Here is a 26,885-nt window from a genome sequence, read left to right as displayed (position 1 = left end):
TGTACCCAGAAAGTCCAAACCCAGCTTCAACGGAGACATTAAACGTAGGATAGCGGTCGTATCCCCCATCAAAATTATGTTCAATGTCATTTGGGTGTCTCCATCGGTTGACATCGGGGAAAGCTCCCCGGCAAGTTACATCCACAATTGCCTAATCGGGCGGTACAGCCAACTACTGCATATACAAGCAAGTGCATAATGATGGCCCTCAACCTTTAGCGCAACCAGTAAATTAAAGTGCCTATTAGTCTACTCGAGCCAGAAATATAGGAATTAACTGGTGTCGACTCGTGGGGCGGTTGGCCTTACTCCCTCTTGTGGTAAAGTTATTTGGTCTTGGTTTTTTGTACATTTACAATACACCGTTCTGGGCCCCTTTTATTTGACATTTTGTCGGATTGACAGATACCGGTATGTGCTAGTATTGAGGTGTCCCCTTGAGATGCATTGATTGTTCTATCTGGATCTTACTGTTGAAGCGTTATCAGATCTAGGCCTCCGCAATGGGCCGGGTTGGGCCTAAACTTCAAGCCCACGCCCCAACCCGCAGTTGGCTGTGGGCTAGAAGTCCAGGGACCAACGAGCTGAGCAATGATGAGCTTGACACTCTTACAGAAGTCTCCGGCACCGCCAAGTTAATACTGGATCTTCGGAACGAGTTTGGGCGTCGAAATTACGGGTACTACAATGTCAAAAAAATACTGGGAATTGTCATATTATCACCCGACCCGAGGAAAACAAGACGTACTCCTGCAGGGACTGACGACACTAAATCTCCTTTTCCTAACAAAATTGTTTTTGTCGAATGGCAAGATATATTACCAGATGATCTTCACTTGCTAATCGATGGTCAAAGCAAAAGCTGGGAAATGAGAAGCAAGCTCCTAAGTGCGACGCCAAAAAAAAAAATAGATGAACTGAATGACTGGATTATTGATACCTACACGTCGCAAAACTTACGCAAGGCTGCACAATAAACCCCCCACGCCCGTTCCTCGAATTTTCAGAATGAAGAAGAATCCAATTTCTTTGCCTCAACCTGGGCGAAGAGATCCGAATAATCCAAAAGTGGGCCCTTCAGTGGAGCAGGCAAAACCACCGTAACCAGAAAAAGGTGGAGCCCAGACGGATGCAGGGCAGTTAAAGAGCAAGAAGAGAGGAAGAAGGGATAGCGATGCTACTGAAAGCCCAGCTGAGACATCTAAAAAGTCTAAAAAGCACCAGGAAGCTACAAGTCAAACTATTTCAGAGAGTAAGGATGGAACGTTGGAGGATATAGAGAACGCAAACAAAGAGGAGTATGGAAAAGCAGCAAGCAAGAAGCGAGCAAGAACAAATAGTGACCTTGCTCGTGACCTTGACCGTGCTAAAAAAAAGTAGGACGGACCGTGAAGCTGTCGGCCAAAATGGTTCAGGTTGAGCAGCTTAAAAGCAAAGCATGCTGAGAGGACCCAAAGCAGGAAGGTAGGAGAAATATTTGGGACAAACTGAAAGGTGGTTGGTTATATCTGAAACCTCTACTTTGCGGCCGTTGGTGGTTGTTCTGACCAGAGCAGCCATTACTCGGAGTGTTTCCGTTTAATCCTCATATCCTTAGAAATTGATTGAACAATTCCGGCGTTCGCCTCACATCGAGCCTAACATTTCTTTGCGGCTTGATAATCACACCGTTTGCCAGGTCAAGATCTTATATACATGAGGGATCGCGATGGCAAATTGATGGTGTTGAATTGAGCTATGATTCGGTGGTGTTAATTCAGAACCGCCGATCTTTTCTTATTTCACAACCCCACCATGTCTGTTCATGTAGATACGTACAAAACGTAAGAGAACTGCACATGTCTTGCCTATCAGTGACAGGCTTGACTAGACCGCGGCATGAGGTTTGCGAGGACTGGATTCCAAAAACCTCAACCGCACCTCGCCGAGGTGTGGTTAACCTCATAAAAACCTCACGTAACCTCAATCTTGTATAATTTTGCGACCTTTCCTATTTCGGTTGTATAATCTTGCGTAGTCATCTTTTTTAATTACTGTTTTTTACAGCTGTTCTGGTTTGTCTATCGAATATTGCTGTAGTATCACCTTAATATGTCGGAATCTTTCGAAATCACCTTGTATCTGATTTCAGAAAGCTTCGTATTGAGTTAATTACGGATGAATTTCTAATATCCGAACGTTATGGTTACCAGATCAGAATTTGTCTGTAAATGTGTAGATATATATCTTAACACACCCGAGGGAGTATGGTCGTACGTCTAATTATAAAGACTTACATTATTACATTACACCTCACTTTCTGACTTAACTCAGAAATAGAGGCTAGAGATACTCAGATACACACTTTGATCTTTTGACTTACCTCAGAATACTAGCCATTATCGACTTTTACGGGCTAATAACGTCGACGCCTGTCTGAGCATGTAAAGTCACGTGCTTTGGGTTTTTCAGCTGCAAAACCATCTCCCATAAATGATTTACACGAGGTCTGGTTAGTACGGGTCAGGTTTTGGGATTTAGGCATTACGGGTTTTGGCGCAGTCTATAAGAACCTTTAGTACTACTTTTTGACGTATCTTAGAATTTGAGGCCTTCATTTCGATAAGCGAGGTTTTCCTCGCGGGGTTTGAGGTTTTTTTCCGAGGTTTACGAGGGTTTCGAGGTTAACCTCTCGATAACGGCCAATCATAGTGTACTACAATGTCTAGTATGTGATATATCAACTTTCCCCCTACAGCTACAGGGTCAAACGGACCTCCCAACTCTAAAAAATAGGACGTGGTCAATTGCCCTTCATATTGTAAGTGGTCTATTTTCCTGATTTCAACTTTCTCTCTACCCCTTACTCTTACGCTATGTCCCAGCTATCAAACCCTTTCTCCGCCTCTCTTTTTGAGGGAGAAGGTGGTTTTTCGGACAATCCTTCCTATTTTGTTCCAGACGATACACCATTTTCATCTCCAATTCCTCCTCAAAGCCAGCAAACTCTCGACACTACCCCAGGCCCTAGTTTTCTCCACGGCTCAGCCCCCCAACCTATTATTCCAAATAACCTCACGCGTGTCCACCCTTCTAAGACTGAAACCTGCCTTGTTTATGAGGAGATGTCAGCACACGCCTTTGTCGCATGGTGGTTACAAACCGACTATGGTAGGAAGAAGCGAATTAATTGGGACACAAAGCTGCGATCTTCTTGCTGGGAAGGCTTTATGCAAGTCGCCGATATTCGGACTGGCAAGCCAGCTGTAATGTGTACTCGGTGTAAGGCAGTTCTTCGACACCCAGCTACAAGTCGGTCGGGAACCTCTTCGATGAATCATCATCTTAAGAGCGTTCAATGCCAACGCGCTCGGCCGACTCGAACTGTGAAGGAAATGATAGAAAAATCGGTATGTTTAGTAGCTAATACAATTATAAACTTCTCCTACTAACTTGAGGCTTTATTTCTAGGCTCTGAATTCCCCCGTTGCTAGCTTTGAACCGGAAGTCTGGGAGCAGAAGCTTTTAACACTTCTTGCTGTGTCACGCCTCCCTTTCCGGTTTATTGACCACCCCGAGTTCCATAACGTTATACATTACGCCCGTCTTTCAAAACAACCGCTATCTATCCCGTCTGCTAAAACGATTCGATCTCGACTTAGCGATTTTGTGGTAAGCCAGCAAGACAATATCATAAGGAAACTACCCCCTAGTGCAAAGCTATCATTAGCGCTTGACTGCTGGACGTCTCCCTTCTCGCAGGCTTTTATGGCAGTGACTGGTTACTTTGTGGACGTTGACTGGGAGTACCAAGAAGTGCTACTTGGGTTTGAGCCACTTTCTGGGAAGCATTCGGGAGTGAACCTAGCTGAAGTGCTTCTAAAGCTTCTACAAAAGCATCAGATTGAAGATCGAGTGTTTACAATCACTACCGATAATGCATCCAACAATAGCACTCTGATAACAAGCATTCAGGACTCACTCCAGTTACTCGAGTCTTCCTCTGATTCAACCATTATTCGGATCCCTTGTATGGCTCATGGTATTCAATTATGTCTTGGGGAGCTACTTGGCAAGATGAAAGCAGTCCCAAAGAATAAAAGCCGGGAGACAGAATGGTGTGAGGAGGAGCGGATTCAGCAGTTCCGTGGGAGACAGCAAAGAAATGATATCGCGGATACCCTTCGTAAGGTTGGTTCTCTATCTCTATATAACTTATTGAATTACTAAATATTATGAGGTTCGAAACTTCGCAGTTTGGATAAACGCTAGTCCCCAGCGACTAGAGTCATTCTTAAACCTACAGAGCGAAGAGCCAAAGCTTGTTCCTATTCAAGATGTCAGGACACGTTGGAATTCAACATTCCTAATGCTTCGACGTGCGAAAAGGCTACAGTCAATTTATACACGCTTCTGTTCTCAGTTCTGCTCTCATACCGACCATGTCCAATTCAATCTTAACAATGAGGAATGGCGGCAGATCGACTACCTCCTTTCGGTGACAGAGCCCTTCTTTCGGTATACAAGCTTACTTTGTAAGACTAAGGACGTGAGTATACACCTCGTCTTTAGTATCTACAATAGGCTGTTCAATCATCTTATCAAAATGGGCTCCCAGCTTAAAAATAAGCGGGTGAAATGGAAACGTGTTATGTATGAAGCTCTCGAAGCCGCGCAGATAAAGCTTTCACGGTATTATGCTAATACTGACAATGTCCCCGATGATCTATTTGCAATTGGCACGATTCTTGCGCCGACACAGAAGCTTCAGTTCTTTAGCACGCCAAGCTGGAAGAACGACGAGATAGACTGGCGTTCGCAGTATCGTCGAAGCTTCGAAAAACTATTTCAACGATATAAAGCTCGAACTGATCTCAATACTAGCGACGAAGGTCGGCCGTCTACAACTGGGATATCAGAGCTTGAGCTAGAACTTCAGGCTCCAGTAGGAGACTCGCAATTCTCTCCGGTTACTATTGAGTCTGATGAGCTTACAAAATATCTCGAAGGAGGTAGGTAAATATAGTTTTATATTGAGTAATCAGCTAATTGGATAGGGCTTGTGCGTTCGTCTCCTCGAGTCTTCTGGAAAGAGCATCAGAACGAGTTTCCAATACTTGCAAATATCGCACGAGATATACTCTCGATACCTGCGACTGGAGCAGGTGTTGAGCGGCTGTTTAACTCTGCGAGAGATATATGTCATTATCGTCGTGGCTCTTTAAAGTCGAGAACCATTCAGGAGCTTATGATGTATATGTGTACATCAAGGCTCGATCTTCAAGAAGACTACCGCCTTTTAATGGATGAGTATCTCACGAAAGAGGAGAGGCAGGCAGCGTTAGATGAGAGGAATACGGAGGTAGTGAGGTTCGACCCAATCAGTGACGATGAGGAGGTTGAGGATGAAGATATCAGCACTATAACCCAGCAGACTGAGCCGGAGACACAAGAACAAAGCGCAGTAGCAAAAGGGAAAAGACGAAGGAGCGTTGCTTCTGAGGCTGATGATATAGAGATCTATGACCCTGAGAATGCTGATGACGATGATAACGGAAGTCATCCATTACCCGCAATACAACCTAGGGCATATAGTCAGAGGATTAGGCGGCCATCAAAAATGCTTAAGGGTTTTCAAGTTAGGTTAGAATAGGACATGCTGTGTAGAGTAGTGTTTCAATGGCATTTTTGATAACCCAAACCTTCCACTATGATTGAAATTCTTAATGTATACACTGTATGGAAAATACCTAATATTACAGCAAAATTCTTCATAAATTATGCAGTATGGAAATATTCGTGTTTGTACTGTTTGACAAACCTCTATAACCTAGGGAAGGCAAAATGTAATTTCATTATTTCGAAATTTCTGTAATTTGGCCTCTTGAAATGAAATTTGAAATGGGCCTTGAAATCTTGAAATCGAGCTATTCCGTAAACGGTAGGGTTTATTTTATTTGCTACCAATCAGAACCCTAAATGCGGAGGGCGTGAAATCGACATCAGCTTTTATTTACACCCCGCCGTTGAGCTGGCTGCTCGCAATGCTCTGCAACTCCTTGAGGCCATTCAGATAAACGCTTCTTCCCTTTAGTGTTGCCAACCTCAACTGTTCTATCGGTACTGGTTCTGATCGAGCTCGGGCGTATGGGATGAGCTGAATTTGGCGTAGATATCGTTGGAGGACTCGGGAGAGGCTCCGAATTTGGCTTAAGCAAAGAATTAAGCCTCGAATTCAACGCAGAAACCAGGGCAGGATTCGCAGACCCTGAAGCTGAATTCAATGCAGAATTCAACGCGGAAACTAGCGCAGAAGTCGGTGCAGAATTCGGTGCAGAAGTTGGTTCTGGATCTTGCTCCAAATTTGATTCAGGTTCTGGCTCGGGATTCAAGCCGGGATTTATGTCTAAAGTTGGCACGAGATTCGACCCTACACCAGGCGTAGGATTTGGCGTAGGACTAGATGCGGGATTCGATGAAGTATCCGAAGTCACAGAACCCTCTGATAGATGGTCCTGCACCTGCTTACGTTGCAAAACCCGCTCTATTTCGTCGTCTTCTTCCTCAAGAAGGAACTCTTGGGTGATTTTAGGAGGCTGTTCTGTCCGGAATTGTCGTTTATTGATCTGGATAAAGAGCAACTTCTCAACGCGGTGAGGCTCGAGCCGATTCCGGACTTTTGTGTGCTGAAGGTTCATCTGTGAAAAGGCTCTCTCCGCTGCTGCGGAATTCGCCACAGTATTGCAAAGACGACGGGCAAAAGGAGCAAGAATAGGAGCAAAGTCCGCCTATAAATGGATCTTAATGATAAGTATTTTTTTTTCTCTATAGTTGAAAGCTTCGACTTACAGCTTCAAGCCAAAAGAGAGATGGACAGTTAGCCTTCCAGCAAGAAGCATTATAAAATGCACCTGTCTTCTGCCGAAACGACAGAAATTCGTGCCAAGCAGACGAGCTTTTATCTTCGTTTTGAAGAGGCCGTAGAACACCTTCAATGTGATATCGAGAGCTCTCGTCAACTTTTCCAGGGACTCTAGCAGGGTCAAGATGATAAGCTACCCAGTGAACAGGCTCTAGCTGACGCGTTATACGACTTTGCCAGCCTATGCCATCCAGATATGATAAAAAGTCGTCCTTCAGGGATGCTTGGGAAGCCAGCGTTCGCAGACTTTCATGGAGATATAACCACCGTTGCGTTACCTCCATGATTGACGAGTTCCGAGCTTCGGATTCCTTCTGAGCTATATGCAGAGGCTTAAGTATCTTGATCAACTCCTTTAGCTGCCACCAGAAGGAATGAGAGTTAGCAGTCCGAACGATCTCCCTCCCCCTTGTAGTCGAAGCAGCAGGAGTTGCGAGAGTCCACTCGCAGATGGCTTCTTGGCAATCATGAAGTGATGACAGCATATTATATTGCGTTCCCCATCGTGTAATGACCGACGCAATAAGCGCCTTTCTATGGCCCCACTTCTGAATCTGCTTTGCTTGCATCCTTGCGTACTCAAGTGGTGAGTGGTGGAAGAAGACAACAATTTCAAGGGCAGACCTAAACACCTCTTTCGCCCGTGGAACCTTTGAGGACTTAGGATCAACGATATCCTTCATAATTAGCTGTAGGCCGTGAGAGTCACAGGGAATCATAAAGCAGTGTCTGAGTTCTGGGGTTGCCTCCAGTTTCTCCCAGACTGATTTCATGACATGACATGTGTCTGTCGAAATAGAATTGATCCTCTTCCAGTCAACGACTTTGTCTAGCTGCAGTAGGATGCCTTGGAGCCTGTTTAAGATCCAACTACTAATAGCAGGGGCATCAAGAGTCTTGTCTTCCATGTCATTAAGATGAATAAACCACGACTTCGTCGGCGTTGTTATAGTCATCACAATCACCCGCTGAGATCGGATGTTAGTGGTCTCATCCACCGTCACATTCAGGAACTGGGTTCTTCGCAGCTCCTTAAGCACCTCTTGCTGTAGTCCATGGTATGCTTCATCCAGCAGATCATCGGCGATTCGGTGTCGAGAAGGGATTTGATACGTTGGACTCAACGCATAGATGAGGTCACGCATCTCTTGCTGATCAAAGAGATTGAATGGCCTGGCTCCAGTAAAGCAGACCTGGGCTATTAGCTGATCAATACCCCGGGATGGCTGAGAAATAGAAAAACTTAGCAGTTTCTGTTTCTTCCCCGTGGCGGTCTCAGGATCCATCAGAGCCTGTGCTTTGATGCATTTATTAACGTGCTCACTCTGACGAGTCGTGTTTTTGGCGCGAATTTTAAAGCACCCGAGGCATTTTGCTTGGGGCACCTAGCCATAGTTAGGGGAGTACAGGTTGGATTTAACGAGTCAGTCCTTACCTTTTTATTGCCTTGTATGATTTCAAAGCACCTTTGAAGTTCTAGCTCGGTGTAAGAGACCTTGTCAGAAGAGTTGTCGGCCATTTCCGAGGACATGTAACTACGAAGGGGTGAGAGCATCCCGAACATATTATGGATATATATTTGTGCAGCTGTTGCTAGGAGTTACAGCAAATATTCTAGACAGAGATGAGACGGCAGAACCTTTTATCGCGGGCTCCTATTGGTCAAAAGCTTTCACCGCTAATGATGACTCATCAAGCTGCAGCCCCTTGAAATGTAATTGAAAGGAGGAAAAAAATTGAAATTTCAAGATTTCGTAATGAGTTGGCCAATTTCGTTATTACACCATCACTACTATAACCTCGAGGTTAACCTCGCGAGGTTTGGGGGTAGGGCCGAACCTCGGCGAGGTTTGGGGGTCCAAAACCTCAAACCTCAGATCGAGGTTTGAGGTGAGGTTAACCGTGGACTCCCGAGGTTCGTGCCGCGGTCTAGTCTGAGTTACTCAAATTATAAGAATTCTATATAGACGCGACCGACAAACAAAGGATCCCGCGGCGAGTTGATACATCGCGACTAGATGATTGTACTAAGCCGCTAATTGGATAACAGTGGCTTTCTATGTGGGTCAACCCATTGGAAACCGCAATAAACTATCAATAAACCGCAGGAAACCATCAATAAACCGCAATAAACTATTGATAAACCGCAACAAGCCGCTAGACCTTATAAAAAGCCTTAGATTCTGAGGTACGTCAGAAAGTGAGGCTTATATTAGAAATATATGATCTTGTAGAGAATTGTTAGGACCACTATATAGATATGGCCACTAGCTGACTAGGTTAGTCGAGAGGAGATAGTTTTTCCGCCGGAAAAAAAAAACACGTAAGGTCACGTGCTTAGAGAATTGTATTTGGAGATCCCCTCGCTAGACCTAAATAGGCCAGCGTTTAGTCTACCTCAATATAACATATACTATAATCACACGTATTAGACTAGGCTTCTACCTCGCTTATATATTCTTACCTAGAAGACTACTGCGTGGGCTCACAAGAATATATAGTGAGTGTAGAGAGATGTAAGTTTAACTGGTACGTTAGATATGTATTTTCGCAATAAAACATTAAGGAATATCCAATACCTAAACTTTCAACCATGCATCGTTTATTATACCTAGATATAAAATATTAACTTATTAACTCTACCAATTGATTTATATACAAGTGAATTACCATCTATTTCAGGGCGTAAGTGTAAGAGAAAATGGATCAAATGTGATTGTTGCCAATACAAAGTTAAATGACAGTAATATATTAGTATGAATCAGCAGCTTTATGCATGCCAAGACCTGGATTTTATGCAAAAATGGTTTTCGTTGGGGCCCCATTGGGGAACCGCAGTGGTTTGTGGGTTGGGTGCGGTTTGGGAGGTTTGAAACCGCACCCAACGCGGTTTGGGTTTTGGGGCCAAGGTTTGGCCCCAATTGCGGTTTTTGGCGCAGTCTACCCACGCCATCCAGTAACACCTATCCTGATTAGACCGGGTCGCGCGTCCGCTCACGGCGCGTTGCAGGAGTAGTCGAAGATTATAGGCCCGGGCCTCGGTCGTAGAAAATTGCCTTATAATAGATGGGGTTTTTGGTTTCAGTCTTCCTCTTTCCACCTCTCTTTGGTTTGGTGTTTGGGGCACATAAATCTACTCTTCGATATCTTCACGAGGTATTTCTTTATAATATTTGAAGACAAGACCTCGGATGAGCATCGCGCTCTACTGCTCATGGACGACCCTTCCCTTTCTCCATCCAACGACCACCGGACCCATCGATCCGGTCACTGGCACGAGTACCGCGAGATTATCGAACAACTCTATCGCACCGATCAATTGAAACTACGAGATGTGAAACGTATTATGGAGCAGGAATACAAGTTTTTTGCCTCGTATTGCGCCTTCCTTTTTTTCTCTCTCTCTTCTACGATTGCTACGTCAAGAAGAACTTCGCCTAACTCTCTACATTCGCTTCAGGGAAAAACAGTACAAAGATCGTCTTGCGACCTGGAATGTTCGAAAGAATATCAAAGCGGCTGAATTCGAAATTATGATTCGCAAAAAGCAAAAGCGTGCCGCCCAGGGCAAGCAAACAGCCTTCCGCAGGGCCGGCCATGTTGTTGATGACAAGCGAATTGCCCGCTTTGCTCGTCGCTCTTGTGCCTCATGGATGCGGAATCGAGATCAAGACACAGAACTTCAAAGTCCCGAACCGGGTAGGTTCTTATATTCGATCGTCAGAAAAACCACGTCGAATCTCGTACAACTAGCAACAGAGACCCCTTCCAATATGTCGTGCTATACGCCTGAACCTGAACAAGAAGGAGCTACAACGGCATCGCCGCCAGGTCTGCCTTCTCCAACGAGGGAAGTTCCTCCTTTCCCCCTGAGTTGTGGTATCACCACCTGCTTCCAAACGACGACTGTGATGATATATTCCATCGAAGACTAAGCATATCGATAGGTGCGAGCAATATTGCGACTATGTCCGATCTAGTCATTGATGACGACCAATCCTATCAGATGATTATGCATAATACGAGTCGTCGAACAAACAGTTTTTCATCGGACCACGTCACTCATGCCGGTGATTACTTGGTATCTCATTCGATTCACACGGTGGCTCAGCCTTTGCTCCCTTCACCCGGCTCCCCGGCCCTTTATCCATTCCACGATAATAACCATCCCGGCCAGCACGCAACCGTAGCCTCTGCCTCTGTTGTACCGTTTGTGCCCGTTCAACCGGGTGTTATTGATCCCCCCGGCGAGCTGGTCACCCACTCTGATGACTGGAACCGCCTCGATGCTTTTCAGACTCGACTCAAAGGTCTGCAACACACTCTCAACCAGACAATGTCCAAATGGGACCGGGAACCTGATCCCAATATAGAGTTCACTAATCACGAGGGGCTCGGGATGTGATTTTTGCTCGCTGTGTATATGGATTCGCATCCATATCTTTTCATCTGGAGCGTGAGGTTTTTTTTTTTTTTTTTTCCCTGTGTTTCGATAGGTTCTCTAAGCTTTTGCGTCTTGCTTCTACTTCTCCGCACGCATAAATATATATTCTAGTCACCTTAGCAGTAAAGGAAACATGGCAAATTCTTGGCCCTGCGTTGATATTGGATGAGTATTCACATATAGTCCATGCCACTCTCGCCATACTTCGCAGTTATCCAATGGCATTTCGATGATTTTACGTTGCTATCTCATATGCTTCGGATTCACGAGCGAACAGTGAGAGAGCTAGTCGTCTATCTTGAAGCACATATTGCTTCTAATCCATGTCGAGCACTACCGCAAATAATTCATTCTGTTTGGAAAGATCGGGGCCCATCCTATGTTGGTGATAATGTGGATGATCCTTGGGAAAACCCTAGCACAATTGCTGTTGACGCTAGAGGCCCGTCACGAGAGCCAGAGCCATAATCGTATGTGTGATGGGAAGGGCCATATGTAGGAAGTGAAGGTGAATTTACAAACGGAGAAATGGATAAAGGAATGGGAAGTTTTTCATTTACACCGACCCTGGCCATTTTGCTCTAGGGTCACGTGATGTCTGAAGACTAACCAGCCACAGCAAAAGCAATACCCATCTTCAGCCAGGGCTTTCCAACTCAAACCCTCATTCTCACTCTTTCTCAGACTTAATTACTACCTCCTTATTAGACACAGCCGGCGAAACTTCACCAGGGAACGGTTTCCGCGCCCAAACACGACGCCTAAGACTAATCAGCGACATCACAACCGAAAGAGGTAAAAAACTTACGCGCGCTCATAGATATGATAGCGAGGATTCTTCAGCTCGGCCCTCAACTTAGCAACATAAACAATAACCTCATCTTGAGACCAAGGGTGCGGAGCACCAAACTTCGTAAGCAACCACATAGCCCAGCCCTCCATACCAGACATCCAATGCTGGTAATTGACGGTACCAGCCTCCTTATACTTTTGATCACGTGCCCATGGACCAATGGGCCACTTATACTCCTTTTCATGAACCTCGATGAATCCCGCATTACGGAATGCGTTTTGCATCATGTCGATTGTTTCGAGGGGTCGGCCTGCTCGTTTACCGCATGCCGATAGGGACGGACCCCACGTACGCAGGATATTATCATCCGGTAGGCTACCGTCGTCACATTCGACGTACGGGCTTGCTTCAAGTTGCTCGATCCAGCCGCCTGGGCGGAGGTTGCTATGGACTTCTTAGATACTTGAGGCTTGTGTCAACTTGGCGGCTTACTCGTAGCATTGCTTATAGACGCGGTCCCATTCCATTGGGTCAAAGGATCCGATCATGATGCGCATATGGATAAGGTCTTGCGGTTCGCTCCAGGTCCAGTCTTCTGCGATGTTGTCGACTTCTAAAATGCAGTTTGGTGGCATCCATGTCACTGGCGGTGGAAAGAGGTCGACTCCGCGAACCGTGGCTGATATCTAGTCAATTATTTGATTATGCATGCAAACGGGTCTAACCGGACTCACCCGTCGGAAACATATCGGCAACATCTCTGGAGACAGATTAGTCTGGTTCTTTGCGATAGCTTAAAAGCAAATCTTAAGGTATTTTTTATTCACGTACATGGCCCAGTTACCCTGCCCCGTTCCGAGGTCGAGAATTTGTTTTGGGTTCTCTCCAATGGGTGAATGGAAGAGGGGGTTTTCTCTGTCCGAGTCCATGACAAGGGCGACCAGATGCCTGCAATAGTCAATGCCCGTGACAAACAAGAGACGAGTACGCATACCCAGCTTCGTAAGTCTCGAACTGCTTTTCATCCGATGGAATGCTGATCGAATGTAAGTGGCGTTCGCTCGACCAGGGGATTTGTGCGTACAGATATTCTTTGTGGCTCAAAGTTTGATACCTAAGACAAGATAAGCTATGAACGCGACCGATTACGAAGAGCGCATACCGACGACCATTCTCTTCCAGCCCGCGATAAATTGAGGACCCGATCGACGTGGTTTCCCTGGCATTATGAGAGATGCGACTTGCAATTCTGGGTAATACTTACGACTGCCAGTCATCGCCGTAAACGCTGGTGACATAGACATTGGGATCCTGTTCACATATTAAAAATCAGAGAAATAACGCAACACAACTAGAGGAAAACACACAACAGCGATTTCTCCCTGTTCCTCAATATTGCGTGGCTCCGCCATTGTCGAATTCTTTTCCGTACAAAAGTGATCGAACAAGGGTGGTCACCTAGGGGGATTGAACAGTTATTTGTCCATGCGATCGGCTCGAAGGTGTGTCCGCAATCGTGAGCAATGATGATTGGACGGGATGTGATGGACGGATGATTGCAAGGCCCATCTCAAACGTGAAAAGGGTCAAATGTCGGGTCAACAGCGAAAGAAAGTGAATGGTTAATTAAGTGCAGGTTCCTTAGCCGCGAGGCTAGATTGAGGGCCGTGGGCGGGGATTGGGCGTTCGTCTTTCGTTTGTCTCCACCTTCATTAGAAGGCTCGATTCTGTATTATCTTGTCAATGTTGGCAGACATGAACCCCGCTTTTGTACAGTACTCCCAAAAGTGCAAAAATAACGAACTTGTTGAATTGCTTACGGTACTATGGTTGGTCGGGGAACAAATGATATGTTCCGCAGGTCCCACTTGGCAGCAGCACTGTCAGTAGCTCCGCTCTGTTCCGTCAGATCATCGATAGTTGCAACTAGCAACGTTGCTGTTGCTTTGCGCTTTTATACATGGGTACTGTAACAGGGTTGTTCCCCGTCACATTTCAATTTTCTTCCTCGGCAGCGCACGCATTCCTCATCAGACGGATCTCCTTCCTCAAGAGCACCCACTGAGAAACCAGTTGGAAGCGGAGAATCAGGGACGCGATAGATTCTGGTTAACAGACCATCCTGGACTTCGTATCGTAGCTGCATGTTGTCTTTCCGTAGATGTATGCCTTACCAGGTCGTCCGCGATCACACTTCTTTTCCACTCCTGGTTCCATGTCTGCACTGACCACAAGGAGGTGAATCATCCACGCCATGGGGCCGACATGCTAAGCGTTGAAGAAGGGTGTTGCTATTGTTAAATGGAATCTTCCCATCGCATGCCACTATTTTTGCTGCGCACCGGTAACATTTCTGATCCCGAGGAACCGGCACAAATCCGAGCTTTTCATGTCGTGCCTGTCGCTCAGATGTTCTTTTTTCTTTTTGGGCCGTTGGCATCTTTACGCCGTCCAAAGACCAATTACACATTCTGTTTGCTTTGCGGCACCCCTCACATTGTGAGTCGTTTGGATTAACGAGGAAGCAGTCGCGACTTGTCTGGAAGCACGTCCTGCAAGGTGGGATCTTCCAATCTGCTTCAATCTGTTGGGGTTTTTCGGAAGTTCGGGCGCTTTGTTTCCTTCGACTGTGACCTGCAGCCTTGGTTGTCTTTTCTGCAGATTGAGCGAGGCATCCCATTCTCGGCAGAGTCGCACCTTCTCTTGAAGCCTTCCAACCTCGCAGTATGGGATCTGTCGTTCAACAGTTTTTGTACGAGCCGGGGAAGACCGCCGAAATGGACAAGATAACGGAGAACACGAGGCAGCTTTCGCTGCAACATCTAAAGCAGACGAACTAATGTTTGAACCAACCAATACTGGCCTTCAGATCCGTCCTGAACCGAGGGTTTATCGTTGCTCCCCACAATGCAAGATTAGCAGCTGTTTCACACGTTGTATTTCGCATAATTATTATCTATAAAAAAATGCGGTAGTGAAACAATGACAGAGTGTAGGTGGTCACGCCGATTCTTGGTGGAGCTATATATACCGTGAGGTCAAAATCAGATAATATCTGATGGCAGATTCCATGCTCCCAGGCACGCTATTGATTGCTCCCAGAAGTTACCCCGACGAAACAAATCGACTGGTTGTGGGATAACGGGTAGCTTATGTCATACATGACTAAAGTTCAACTCAGATCTAGCCACACTGTCAACAAAATCAATGACAAGTTCTGTTTGAAGTGATTTGAAGGAAGAGAATGGGGAATGTCGCCCCCCACTACGTCTACAAGATTGTTCCATCTACTTGTCCTGTTGGTGAACCACTTCCCCAGCGGCTTCCGCTCAGCCATATCGATCAATCTTCAGGAGTCATTCACCTCTTAACTGCGCCGCAAGTATCAAGTCAACCGTACATTTCTGGCCTCTAGAGCCTTTTTTTTATTTTTATTTTTCCCAAAATAACCGGCAAGGTACTAAGAGGGACAGGAAGGGATTAGAGGCCTAGGGAATATGGCAGAAGAGTCGGCATGCCACGGCTTTGTCCAAGTGGACAGCTTTCTTGGTGGGCAGGTTGAATAACTCCTACATTCGACTTGGGGGGTGTCTGGGTATAGACCTCTTCAAGTCCCGTGGGACTAGACTTGACCTAGTCCCAAATCCCAGTGCACCCCACTCCCATGGGAGTACCTAGCATTTCCAGTCCCTCCCATGGGAGTGGGGTATGCTCCCATGGGGATTCCCCAATTTCCCGCCGAGACCTAGATTTTGCATAAATAACCAAAAAGGTATGGATAAAATCGCTGACAACTCATTCAAAATTACTGTTATTTAAACCTGTTCTAGCTATCTGAGGGTTCACACTGTTCATCTTGATCCCGTATGAAATTATTTGACACTACCTTGGACTTACATAGTTTCTCCCTGCTAGAGATATGAAATTCGGTTTTTGATGTTTCAAACATATCCTTGGCTTTTCAAAGTAAATTCGCGAATCGTGCTATGTGTTCCCATAAAAATATATATATTCACTAGAGGATAGTTGGTCTATGTCTTTAACAACCATGAAGTGTGGAACATTCATTTTTATGCCTCTAAATTTACTTTTATTCTTTAGTAGATGCTATTAATTGTTGGGTATCTTTAATCTCACACTTAGTTTTGTCCAGGGCTTGGGTCAAGCCCTCTAGAAAACTCATGGTGGACGAAAACTTCATACGAAATCAGCTGGGGAAGGCGGCTGACCCCCAAATCCACAGGATGGGGATTTTCTATGGGACTGGTGGGGAATGAAGTGTGGTTAGTGGGGATTGCAGTAGGAGCTAATGGGCATTGTAGTGGGAGTAATGGGAATTCCCCATGGGACTAAGGGGCTGCGTCCAATCAGCGACATATCTTTGGAGCCTAGCTTTGTGATACATCAAGCATGAGAAAATAGTCATTTTGCTTAATAGGCCTAATGTGGCCTAGATACCATCATGCCTCGCGAGAAATCAAAGTAAGTCTTCGCTATCTCCCCCAGGGATCGGTATCATGGATCAATGTAGCCAGTCTTCTGATGCTGGCCCTTCAAACCGCTACGAAGAACATCTCGATAGCCTTCCTTACCTTTCATCTGACCCTATACAGTCATTCACTCCCGATCTCAACTACAGACATCAAACGAACACACCAGCTCCGCTGTTTGAAGTCCCCCAGCCGATTTCAGATCCTGAGTCTCTCCGACGGGTTGGCCCCGATCGGAAAAAGATTTATGTGCTTTACAACGATATGTCAAAGGAGCAATTCATTGCTTGGTGGCTTCAGACACAATATGCGACCGTGGAGGGCAATGGCAAGAGAATCAATTGGAAGTCGAAACATTCTTCGGAAGTTTGGGATAATTTCGACCAGGTGGCTCATCAGCTTACTGGAGAAGCAAAAGTCATGTGTCGAAGATGTGGCAAAGTCCTTCCCCATCCGCAGGAGAAGGGGGATGGAACAAACTCCATGAAACGTCATCTCGGGTCAAATTCATGTCGTAGAGTCACAAGTGATCAGTCTCAGCAGCAAGGTATCCAACAATCGTTTGAGTTTGCAGTATGAGTTCTATGAGGAATCCTTCCAAGTCTCGACGGCTAAAATATTACCTCTAGTCTCAGCTCAGTCCTCAGCAGCCTAAGAGGGTGTTCACTCAGGAACAATGGGCACGTAAGCAAGTGATCTTGCTTGCTAAATCTTCGCTTCCGTTCCAGTTTCTGGCCCATAAGGACTTTGCAGAACTCATTGAGTTGGCGCAGTTAGCCCCGTCAACGCCGCAATTACTCAACCCAGTGACTGCGCGTCGCCGCCTCCAGTCGATGGTTAAAGAGGGCCAGGAAAGAGTCCTCCTGGACCTTCCACCAACTGCAAAGCTCTCGATTGCCCTCGACTGTTGGACATCCCCGTTTCAGCAAGCCTTTATGGCCATCACTGGCTATTTTATCGACAAAGACTGGAAGTATCGCGAGACTCTGCTTGGCTTTGAGCCGCTCCATGGTGCCCATTCTGGTGTAAATTTAAGCACCATTCTGATGGAATTACTTCAAAAGTACGATATTGTCAATCGCGTCCTAGCGATTACAACAGATAACGCATCGAACAACAATACCTTGATCGAAAATATCCAGGAGTCTATCCAGTCACTCAGGCTACCTAATCAGGCACTTATTGTCCGGATACCATGCTTAGCTCATGTCATTCAGCTTAGTCTTCGGGATCTTCGTGGTCGGATCAAAGCCAACCCAAAAAATGATAACCCAGGCAGGGTCTGGTCGGATTCTCAAAAACAGTCCCTTCGCAGCAGTCGGGGTGAACAGGATATTAACTATACCCTTTCAAAGGTAACCCCTCCCCCTACATACTTATATACATATTGCTAATCAATCAGCCAGATTCGTGGATTTGCTGTATTCGTCAATGCTAGCCCTCAGCGAAGGGAGGCCTTTCTCAGTCTTCAGCCAGATGATCCAAAGCTTGTTCCTCTTCAAGATGTTAGGACTCGTTGGAATTCAACATTCCTTATGCTTCGACGCGCAAAGCGCCTTTCTACGACGTTTGACAAATACTGCGAGCTACATACGCAATCTCAATTCAAGCTCAACGTAGAGGAATGGCGACAAGTTGATTATCTTCTCTGCATCACACATCCCTTCTATACATTCACGACTCGTCTCTCTCAAACGAAGGAGGTCACTGTTCATAATGTCTTTCGGGTCTACTACCAGCTTTTTGATCACCTCGAGGGGTCAATGCGACGACTCTGGAAGAAGAAAGTTCCTTGGAAACAAGCAATGCTTCATGCCCTTGAAGCAGGAAGGGAGAAGCTAAAGCTCTACTATAGGAAGACTGCGGAAGTGCATGGAAATCTCTATGCAATCGGTACTATTCTTGCTCCACAGCATAAGCTACAGTTCTTCTCCAGAGGAGAATATGGCGATGACGCTGAGTCTCGTCAGACATACAAGGAATGCCTTCAAAAGTTCATGGAACCCTACCAAAAGCCTACTTCCGATGCACAGCGGCCGCACCAACACCCCCCACAAACGAATAGAGATGATATGGAAGATCTTTTTGATGAGGATATGCTTGATGTCTCCTCTCGAGAGAATACAAATACCAATGATGAATTGACTGAGTATCTTGGGACAAGTAAGCGTCACGAAACCCTTTCTTTCAACCTGTCTTTACTTATCATGCGATGTAGGCCAAAAGAAAATCGCTCCACTAACCTTCTGGAAAGAGCACGAGCGTGAATTTCCAACACTCGCAAGGGTTGCACGGGATATTTTCTCTATTCCTGCAACTGGTGCAGGCGTCGAGCGTGTATTCAACTCGGCTCGAGATGTCTGTCATTATCGCCGGGGATCACTGAATGCCGCAACAATCCAAGATATTATGATATTCCGATGCTTCGACAAGCAGGATAAAGAAGACGATACTTTAGAAGACGTAGCTCTCACCTCTGAAGAACGGCAAGAGGCAGACGAGCGTCAAGAAGCTGACCTTCCTCAACAAATTCCTGATCCGATTAGTGATGACGAAGAGGATGAATCACTATCGTTTCCGGATGAGCCTTCTGTTGAGTTACAGACACGACCCTTAACTCAACGGGCACTGGGAAAGAGACGACAGTGTACTCCCGAGCAGGGCCAGGAGGGTGGTGATGAGGCGGAATTTGATGACGATGCTCAGCCTCTGCCTAGAAGTAGTACTCAGACACGAGTATCTAGTAGGCAGAAGCGTCCAAGACGAGAGGATGAGGACTTTACGTATTATATGTGAATGTTGGACGAAGAATTAACCCAGATTATTATGTTATTGTACTATTTGCTTGGACCCCGTTCATTCAGTTATAGCCCGTAGGCTGTAAGCCTAATACTGAAAGAAACAGTCAAAGCTGTATAAGTTATGCAAGGCACAGGTGAGACGATTTTGCTGACACTTTAGTCCCATGGGGATTTCCTTTAGTCCCATGGGAGTCCGACAGGGTCTTGGTCCCGCCCATGGGACCGAGGTTTGGTCCCATTGCACTCCCATTTAGTCCCATGGGACTGGTCCCTTGGGACCAGTCCCGTGGGAGTTGAAGAGGTCTATCTGGGTATTAGGAAGTGCGCGTGATTTAGAGTGGAGACTGTTGCCTGGCCAATAATATTCAATAAACACCTTACTTCTTTCACTGTGTCTAACAAGACAATAAATGAATCCGTTTATTTATTCTTTTCGACCGTAGGCAACCATGTATTTCCCGGCTGCAAAATTTGCTTGCTTGTTGAACTTCTAGCTTTCTATGGGTCTGGTACCACATATTTCTGTTCTTATTTACTGGACAGTATTGCTCATATCGTAGAAAAGCAACGTTGAAAATATACATTCGGTCAACATCCAAATGACCGTTGCATTTTGTCCTTCATCAACATCATTTCTCCTCAAACGGAGTCTTTACACTATAATTTTGCCCAGTTAATCGTTTCTTCTTCTCTTGCCCGCACTTATTGGCCGCATTTCATTTGTAAAAGCAGCTCCACGTACATTGACATCAAATCAGAAACCCGAAAGCCTGCGTGACATACTGCGTGCGGTGCTGCAAAATTTCAAGGCCATTTGCCTTATGGAAGGCAGACCATCGTACGCACTACAAACATGCCTAGTCCTGACTTTCTCCTGAGTGCATTAGTTATGTGGTTTGTCATTATTCTTGGGGTACAGTAGCTTGGGGAATCCGAAGTCAACTATAGTTGTTCTTGGTGTTTATTATTTATCTCAAGATACTGTCCATCTCTACGAGAGGCCCACAGTTGACTCTTTTTTTCCTAAGACCTTTTGCAATATTAGTGATAGACACTGTCAAAATGCGTGGCCGAGGGTCCAATTATGTACTTGAAGCTTGGGTGCGTGGACGCTGTCCGAAAGCTACACATTTCTTTTCTTTTCAGAGGCTAATGCCGAAGCTGGAGACTTCTGAGAATGGGTATTGGTTTCCTTGGGAGCATGCGTTCGGTTCCCAGAGGGCATGTAAATGGTTTCTAGGAACGCTCGTGGGTGTTCCCAGGAGACAATGGGATCCTGGAAAGAGCACAATAGTCTCCTGGGGCCACTATCTGTCGTCCTGGAACAATGCAGTAACATCCTGGGAATATATAGTGGCACCCTGGGGCTGGTGGACTTCTAAATAACTATGCTGAGACCATATATGCTCTGAGTTTGGGAGATAAGATCATAACAGAGCGCTCTTACATACCATTCTGTGTTGACACCCTACTGCAATCTCAAATTGCCTCTCGTTTCGCTATGTTGATGTGGGCTAGCTGGAAACACAACTGTAGTTTTTCTTATGGTACATGTGCTGGACTTACGGTGCTCATACTCACATTTTTTCTTCGTCTCTATTCTTCAAGCTACCTGTCATGGTGTATCTAGTACCTTATAGGGCTATCCATAGAAAGTGCCGTTATCAAGAGCCCAATTGGTTCGCCCAATTAGCGTCTATCAACAGCTCCGAGGTATGTACCCTAAATACGCTTTAGACTGAAATTTAAAATACATCAATTGGGGTCTACGCGCACGAGGAACATTGATTGAAAGCACATGTGCATTCTCAGATCGTTTTGCGCTGATCATCAGTTCCTAGTTTTCTAGTCCATAAACCAAAAATGACCAATCATTGACCTCCTAGAGGTGCCCCTTCCCACGAAACCGATGTGGCTCCTTCGGCACAGCCATCCCAGTCTTTGAGGACGCCAACGATCCCTTCTCGGACTTTGCCAAGGGCCTCTTCAAAAAGGGTCAAGCGCGCGATCTGGTTGTTCTGCTGCTGTTTTAAGTTCTCTCTTTCCCGAAACAGCTGGGTGTTGGTGATACGCAGCTCGTTGTTATCCGCTGCAAGACTTTGGCCGGCATGGTGCTTGGAAATGCACGACTCCCACAGGCGCCGATAGAGCCCCACAAGACGGGCAGCTTGGATAGCCAGCTTTGGGTCTTCTTGCTCCATTCGTTCTAGGATTTCAATGGCAGGCTGGAAAGCCTCTGTTGCCAGGGCGCGCTTCTCGCCTTCCGACGCGGAGGATATGAATGGCTATAGGATTCAGTGGGTTTCTCCGTAATTATATGCCGCAACTCACAAGATGACCGGCTTCACACTGCGAGTTTGCTGTTGTTCCATTTTCAATCGTACTTGGCTGTACAATGTTAGAGGCTTGTATCTCGTTTGTCTCTGGGGACTTGTCAGAGGTGTCCATGATCGATGCTTGAATGCGAGACTTGAATCTACACCTCGAAGGACGACGGCCTCTTTATAGGCTCACATCGTCGTACAAAATTAATTTATGGATCAGTCCTTGAAGCAGTGATACTTTTCAATTCCGTTGATTGTGCATCGTACCTCGCTTTTGTTGCCAGACTTCGGTCGTGATACGGGCACACCACTCCGTTTATGTAAACCGTAGAAGGCGCCCAGGTCATCGGATATGCGTATCTGATAATGTGTTCATTCCATACCAACGAGGGTTCGAACTTTGTTTAGTTAGCCATCATTAAAAGGCAATTCTGGGTACGTGTACCACCCTCATTCTGTGAACCACCCCGACTTACCTTGAGTATTCCGGTTCCGAAAAGAAAAACGAATCCATTCACTGCCCTCAATTTTGATCTCAACAGGATAGGCTGGAAGTGGGCTAACCTGGTCGCCAAGCTTGACTGTTACGGGGCTGCAAGAAGGAGATTATACCAATTCCCAGTTTTGCTCCCCAACCTAGCAGAGAGGATGAAGAGCTATTTTCTTCTTATAACACCATCCCCTCGGTTTATCGACTCGATACTCTGACCGAGAACGATGCAGTGAGCATCAAACCGTAATTTATTGAGGACATTCCCCCAACTGTCGAGTCGGAGAAAGGTATTTGGTCGCTTATATTGTAGATATAAGGCTATCTGAAAGATCCAGAAGCCCTGCATACTAGCGTTCTTTACCTCTTGCACTCAATCATAATGGCCCACGCCGCACGCAAAAGGATGCACCAGAGCGCTGACGATGTTTCAGAGGCAACACCTTTGCTAGAAAGGTCGGCGAGAAAGACGGAGGAGGGTCGTAATCAGCGTTCTGAAGGCAGAACGAGCACCAGACGACTCCGGACTCAGCCATCATTGGAGAAGAAAACCACTCTCCGACTACGACTCCGACAGGAGTACTTTGATCCTGGGCCCGTAGAGCCTTGGTGGACGTCTCTTTCAACGCCCAATCCAGATGGCGAGGGGCGAGGACACAAGCAGCTAAAGGAGAACGCCGACAGAGAACAAGCTCGACTCGGCTGGATGCAGCGACTGCGCCCTAAACCTCATCGACGACTCTCTTAGACAGAACGGTTGAATATGGAGACTATATTTCTTGATATGGTGAATTGAGTAAGAAGGATGCTATGTATGGAGCCAAAGTGTCTACTATGAGCTATAGTGTACTGAGGCGGACCAGATCTGCCTGAAAATGAGATATGCAAGTCCGATGATGTTTCTATTTCGCATCCACTTTTTCAGATTCTGCAAATATCCGTAGAGCCTGAAAACTTGACGTCGTAGAAGCCAAGAATGACTGACAGTCGGTTATGTTCAGATGGTGGTGTAGAGCGGGAAGTCTGCTACAAAGGAAGTCAACAGTCTATCCTGGCTCCTTGTTGGGACATTCGTCCGTTCAATGCACAAATAGCTAAGCTGCCAGCGAATTGCCGATCCGAGCTCGATTTTGGTCGCTAAGGGTGGTTGGGGGATCGTTGGAGGGGTCATCTGCGGCTATCCTATCGCTTTCTATTGTGGACGATTCATGACGTATGCTGTTAGTAGATGCTCCGAGTTCGTCAAGCGATATGGGGAAGAAAATAACCGGATCTGCTTTGACTAAGAACGAGCTGCATGTGAATAGTTGTGCAATGTTTCGACTGTGCGGTCAGGCCTTTGATGGCCCTCTGCTTCATATAGGCAGACCAACAGCCAAATCCTATCTCGTACATGTAGCCGACACGATTTGGCCGTGTCCAGCTCTCTAAACAATCTTTGCTTGGGTTGGTGGTCATGGGATCACTGGTCGTTGGTCCACCACCACCGAGTGGTTGAACCATCGTTCATGTTCAATCTGGAGGCCATTGGCCAGTAGTATGTAGTCAGAGCCGTAGTGCCAAGGGCTGCTCTCTTTGGGGATCACCGTTGAAATCCGTTCATCCCCACTAATCCGTCAATCCGTCAATCCGTTAATCCGTTTGAAGTCTAACCGTTCGGTGGACTTCGACAGATGATGCTCAACGAACCGTCGACCGGTCTTCACGGATATTGCGTCTCTAAGACAACTTCTGTCCAGAGGAAATAGTCAGTCATTAAAAACGTAGCTGATTAGTCTCGTATATTCACCCGCATTAAAAGAAAAAGAAATGGCTTTCAAAAGCAACGAAACGCGCGCCGCGATGAGAAAGCAATGTCGAGAGGCGCTATCTGCACATATCCGTACCTTTTTCCCGTCTCAGGCATCCTATGGAGAGGAACTGACGAATTTCAGATAATCGACTTGGCCTTGATGTTGCACCCAGCGAAGTTCGCCACCAGCCACCAGTCGAGGACGGATACGCCTGGTCAGTGACGGAATTCAAGAAATCATTATTGCAGTCGAGCCTAAGCAATGGGACCGTCGGTCTATTTCGAGCTATATGTGAAGAATTGGGCCGGTCGCTCGAAGCAGTTACACCGCAGACCTTGCACGATTCTGACTCGGGGCGGGACGATGATCCAGGGGAAGATGTGAGATATCCTCTACCTGCCAGATTTCCCGGCACTAAACAAAGAAATAGGAAGATGTAAGCGCGCATGAGGAAGAAGACGGGTCATTTACAGCAAAAATCCGCCAACTGGAAGGCGCGAACCGCGAGCTGGGGGTTGAGCTCGATCGTACTCGGGCCCGGCTAGACGACGCGCACAGCAAAAGCGATCGGTTTCAGAAAAAGTCTCGTCGGCTTCGGACTGAGCTTGAAGCCAGCTCACTCCGAACCAGTCGGCTAGAGACTGAATTGACGCGTGTCAGAGAGGGAGTCACCGAGGCGATGAAGGCTTTACAAAGCCATGGGAACCAGAACAGTAGCTCGCCGGCGGGAGAACGCGATCGGAATTGATGTCAGGGAATATCTCGCGAAGTGGCACCGTAAACCTTGAGGAGAGGTTCTGGTGGACTGACTTGCTGACACATTGTTTGTTTCTTATGTACTGTAAGCACATCAGATGCGAGCATCCGTAGGAATTCCCACTTATCTTATCGAGTCTACTTATCTTATCGTAACCTCGACAAGCAGGAGTGGGTGGATCCCAAGTTGAACCCCCATAATAGGAATCTCATATTTTTCATAGTGAAAACGCGGCTGTACCCCAACCACCACGCGTTTTCACGCGTCGATAAGCTATCACTGATGATATATAAACCTCCTGAGAAGGATCAGCCGCGGATGAGCTGTTCTAGCAACGACAAGTGTGCGTTTTGGGTTTAGACAGAAAAGTAAAAGGAGACGATCATAGAGATATATATATACTTGGGATTAAGAGAAGAGTTTCGCCCAATAACGCCAAGCCGTGGGGAGTGACCTGATCAATACCTCGCAACCCCAAAAAACCAAGCAGAAAGAAACTTTGCAGGGAAGTTACTCCAGTGACCAAGTTGAGCGACATCAGAAAGTATATCAGAGGTCTCTACGCAGACAATCCTAATGCGGCTAGATTTTCACGGCAAAGACACCACATCCACGCGACGGGATTTCCCGCACGGATACTACGCGCGAACATCATGCGCTTCTCATGCGCAGCCGAGAAAATCAATTTCGTGGCACGCATCTTTGTTTACCACGTTCACTAGCATTTTCAATTCCCCCCCAGCCCCCAATTGCTCGAAGAATTTGCTCTGCCTGGTCAGCCGCAGTCTTGCATGACAGACAGGTGGGATCACACTCGCAGCAGCTCATCAACCGACAGTCGGTTCAGATCCTCGGGGAGACTCTGGGCCTCGGGGAGACTCTGGGCCTCGGGGAGACTCTGGGCCTCGGGGCTCCATTTTGTTCCCGGAGAGCTTCTTGTCATCAAGCTTTGGACCACGTCGGCCAGGGCCATCAGCTTCAGAGTTGCGGCGTCCATCTCGGTCGCGTCGATTTGGCAACTGTGCTCCGCCCCCGCTACACATTCCTCGTCAGTATCACCCCCCGAAGGTGTTCGCAACCTAGACTGCTCCTCACTCACCAATTTTGACGATACCGGACTCCGTGAGAAAGATCGTGTCGGCACTCATGGTAGCCAGTACTCTGCCCTGCCCACGGAGATGCTTTATTCCTTTCAGGACCTAATAATCATTAGCCATCAGTTTCTCAATAGCAGTGACCCTTTCCTTCGGAAAGAGGAGGGAAACAGCCCGCACGCCCCACACCCACCGGCCAAACAATCGCGGCGAGGGCTCCTTCGTCGATGGAGCATCGCGACCCCAGTACCTGGCCTACGGATAACTCAACCGCTTCCCACACCAGGAAATCCTGACCTCCATGACGATAATGCTCGAGTAGGTTGGGGAAGCTTCGATGGGCAACCTGGTGCATCGTCTCCACCAACGACTCGGCGGAAGAGGGCTCCTTTTCAAGGCGTTGGATGTTGACCAACTCGGCCTTGTTGCTTCGGAGACGGGCGAGGAAGATTGGCCGCCCGAAAATTTGAACGGTCGACTCGTAGGTCAGCCATGGATCTTCGTCGACTTGTCGGATCTTTGGTACTACGTTTGGATTCTTTCGCTGAATGGGAGCGGGACGAGCCAAGGGGGATCCTGCGGTGAATGTTTCGGGCTGGGAGTCGGATGGGCATGGCCGTGAACGAGAGGCCTGTTCGATTTCGAGATCCAAATCGCGCTTTCGCTTTGGACCAAGCCACATAGTCCGTGGTCGAGCGGGGTGAGCCTGATTGGTGTCCATTTTGCAGGCGCCGTATGGAGAGGGTTGCCAGTTCAGTGATATGTACCCAGGTTATGGTGCGATCACTTTATACTCCAGCGTCTGCAAATCTGATCCGGGACACGTCTGCTTGCACAGCGATGGCAACTCTTTGTGCGGGTCGTTCAAGGCCTGTCCTCGTCACATGTTGACAGAATTATAATCTGCAACCCATCCAACGACACAAGAAATAGGGAGGGTGCACCATACATGGTGGTTCGTGGACATGAAAGAAACAGCCAAAATGCCCTTAGCTCGG

The 26,885-nt window shown here is 46.8% G+C and overlaps 8 protein-coding genes across 8 annotated transcripts; 4 read left to right on the top strand and 4 right to left on the bottom strand.

Annotated features, from left to right (window-relative positions):
* Positions 1-5,992: 5,992 nt before the first annotated feature.
* On the bottom strand, positions 5,993-8,046 carry N7508_007522 (uncharacterized protein; the record flags this gene model as incomplete). Its single annotated transcript, XM_058465586.1, has 3 exons — positions 5,993-6,188; positions 6,247-6,767; positions 6,829-8,046. 3 exons carry the CDS (start codon positions 8,044-8,046, stop codon positions 5,993-5,995), a joined length of 1,935 nt encoding a protein of 644 aa, XP_058317988.1.
* Positions 8,047-10,115: 2,069 nt separating this feature from the next.
* On the top strand, positions 10,116-11,306 carry N7508_007521 (Clr5 domain-containing protein; the record flags this gene model as incomplete). The annotated part of the gene is made up of 3 exons (XM_058465585.1): positions 10,116-10,276; positions 10,362-10,600; positions 10,849-11,306. The coding sequence occupies 3 exons, from the start codon at positions 10,116-10,118 to the stop codon at positions 11,304-11,306; spliced, it is 858 nt and encodes a 285-aa protein (XP_058317987.1).
* A 709-nt stretch (positions 11,307-12,015) lies between these two features.
* On the bottom strand, positions 12,016-13,550 carry N7508_007520 (class I SAM-dependent methyltransferase; the record flags this gene model as incomplete). The annotated part of the gene is made up of 9 exons (XM_058465584.1): positions 12,016-12,106; positions 12,154-12,582; positions 12,631-12,817; positions 12,873-12,898; positions 12,970-13,086; positions 13,133-13,252; positions 13,301-13,357; positions 13,403-13,449; positions 13,506-13,550. 9 exons carry the CDS (start codon positions 13,548-13,550, stop codon positions 12,016-12,018), a joined length of 1,119 nt encoding a protein of 372 aa, XP_058317986.1.
* Positions 13,551-16,600: 3,050 nt separating this feature from the next.
* On the top strand, positions 16,601-17,207 carry N7508_007519 (zinc finger BED domain-containing protein; the record flags this gene model as incomplete). Its single annotated transcript, XM_058465583.1, has 2 exons — positions 16,601-16,620; positions 16,670-17,207. 2 exons carry the CDS (start codon positions 16,601-16,603, stop codon positions 17,205-17,207), a joined length of 558 nt encoding a protein of 185 aa, XP_058317985.1.
* Positions 17,208-21,300: 4,093 nt separating this feature from the next.
* On the bottom strand, positions 21,301-21,877 carry N7508_007518 (uncharacterized protein; the record flags this gene model as incomplete). Its single annotated transcript, XM_058465582.1, has 2 exons — positions 21,301-21,714; positions 21,761-21,877. 2 exons carry the CDS (start codon positions 21,875-21,877, stop codon positions 21,301-21,303), a joined length of 531 nt encoding a protein of 176 aa, XP_058317984.1.
* A 748-nt stretch (positions 21,878-22,625) lies between these two features.
* On the top strand, positions 22,626-22,991 carry N7508_007517 (uncharacterized protein; the record flags this gene model as incomplete). The annotated part of the gene is made up of 1 exon (XM_058465581.1): positions 22,626-22,991. One exon carries the CDS (start codon positions 22,626-22,628, stop codon positions 22,989-22,991), a length of 366 nt encoding a protein of 121 aa, XP_058317983.1.
* A 1,061-nt stretch (positions 22,992-24,052) lies between these two features.
* On the top strand, positions 24,053-24,784 carry N7508_007516 (uncharacterized protein; the record flags this gene model as incomplete). The annotated part of the gene is made up of 3 exons (XM_058465580.1): positions 24,053-24,125; positions 24,178-24,416; positions 24,467-24,784. The coding sequence occupies 3 exons, from the start codon at positions 24,053-24,055 to the stop codon at positions 24,782-24,784; spliced, it is 630 nt and encodes a 209-aa protein (XP_058317982.1).
* Positions 24,785-25,601: 817 nt separating this feature from the next.
* N7508_007515 (uncharacterized protein) lies at positions 25,602-26,608 on the bottom strand (the record flags this gene model as incomplete). Its single annotated transcript, XM_058465579.1, has 3 exons — positions 25,602-25,828; positions 25,893-25,992; positions 26,081-26,608. 3 exons carry the CDS (start codon positions 26,606-26,608, stop codon positions 25,602-25,604), a joined length of 855 nt encoding a protein of 284 aa, XP_058317981.1.
* Between the last annotated feature and the right edge of the window lie 277 nt (positions 26,609-26,885).

This window comes from Penicillium antarcticum (assembly GCF_028974205.1).
Source record: "Penicillium antarcticum strain IBT 31339 chromosome Unknown utg000007l_segment0_segment0, whole genome shotgun sequence".
NCBI lineage: Eukaryota > Fungi > Ascomycota > Eurotiomycetes > Eurotiales > Aspergillaceae > Penicillium > Penicillium antarcticum.
The sequence above is the reverse complement of the archived record's forward strand: the minus strand, read 5'-3'. Positions and strand labels throughout refer to the sequence as shown.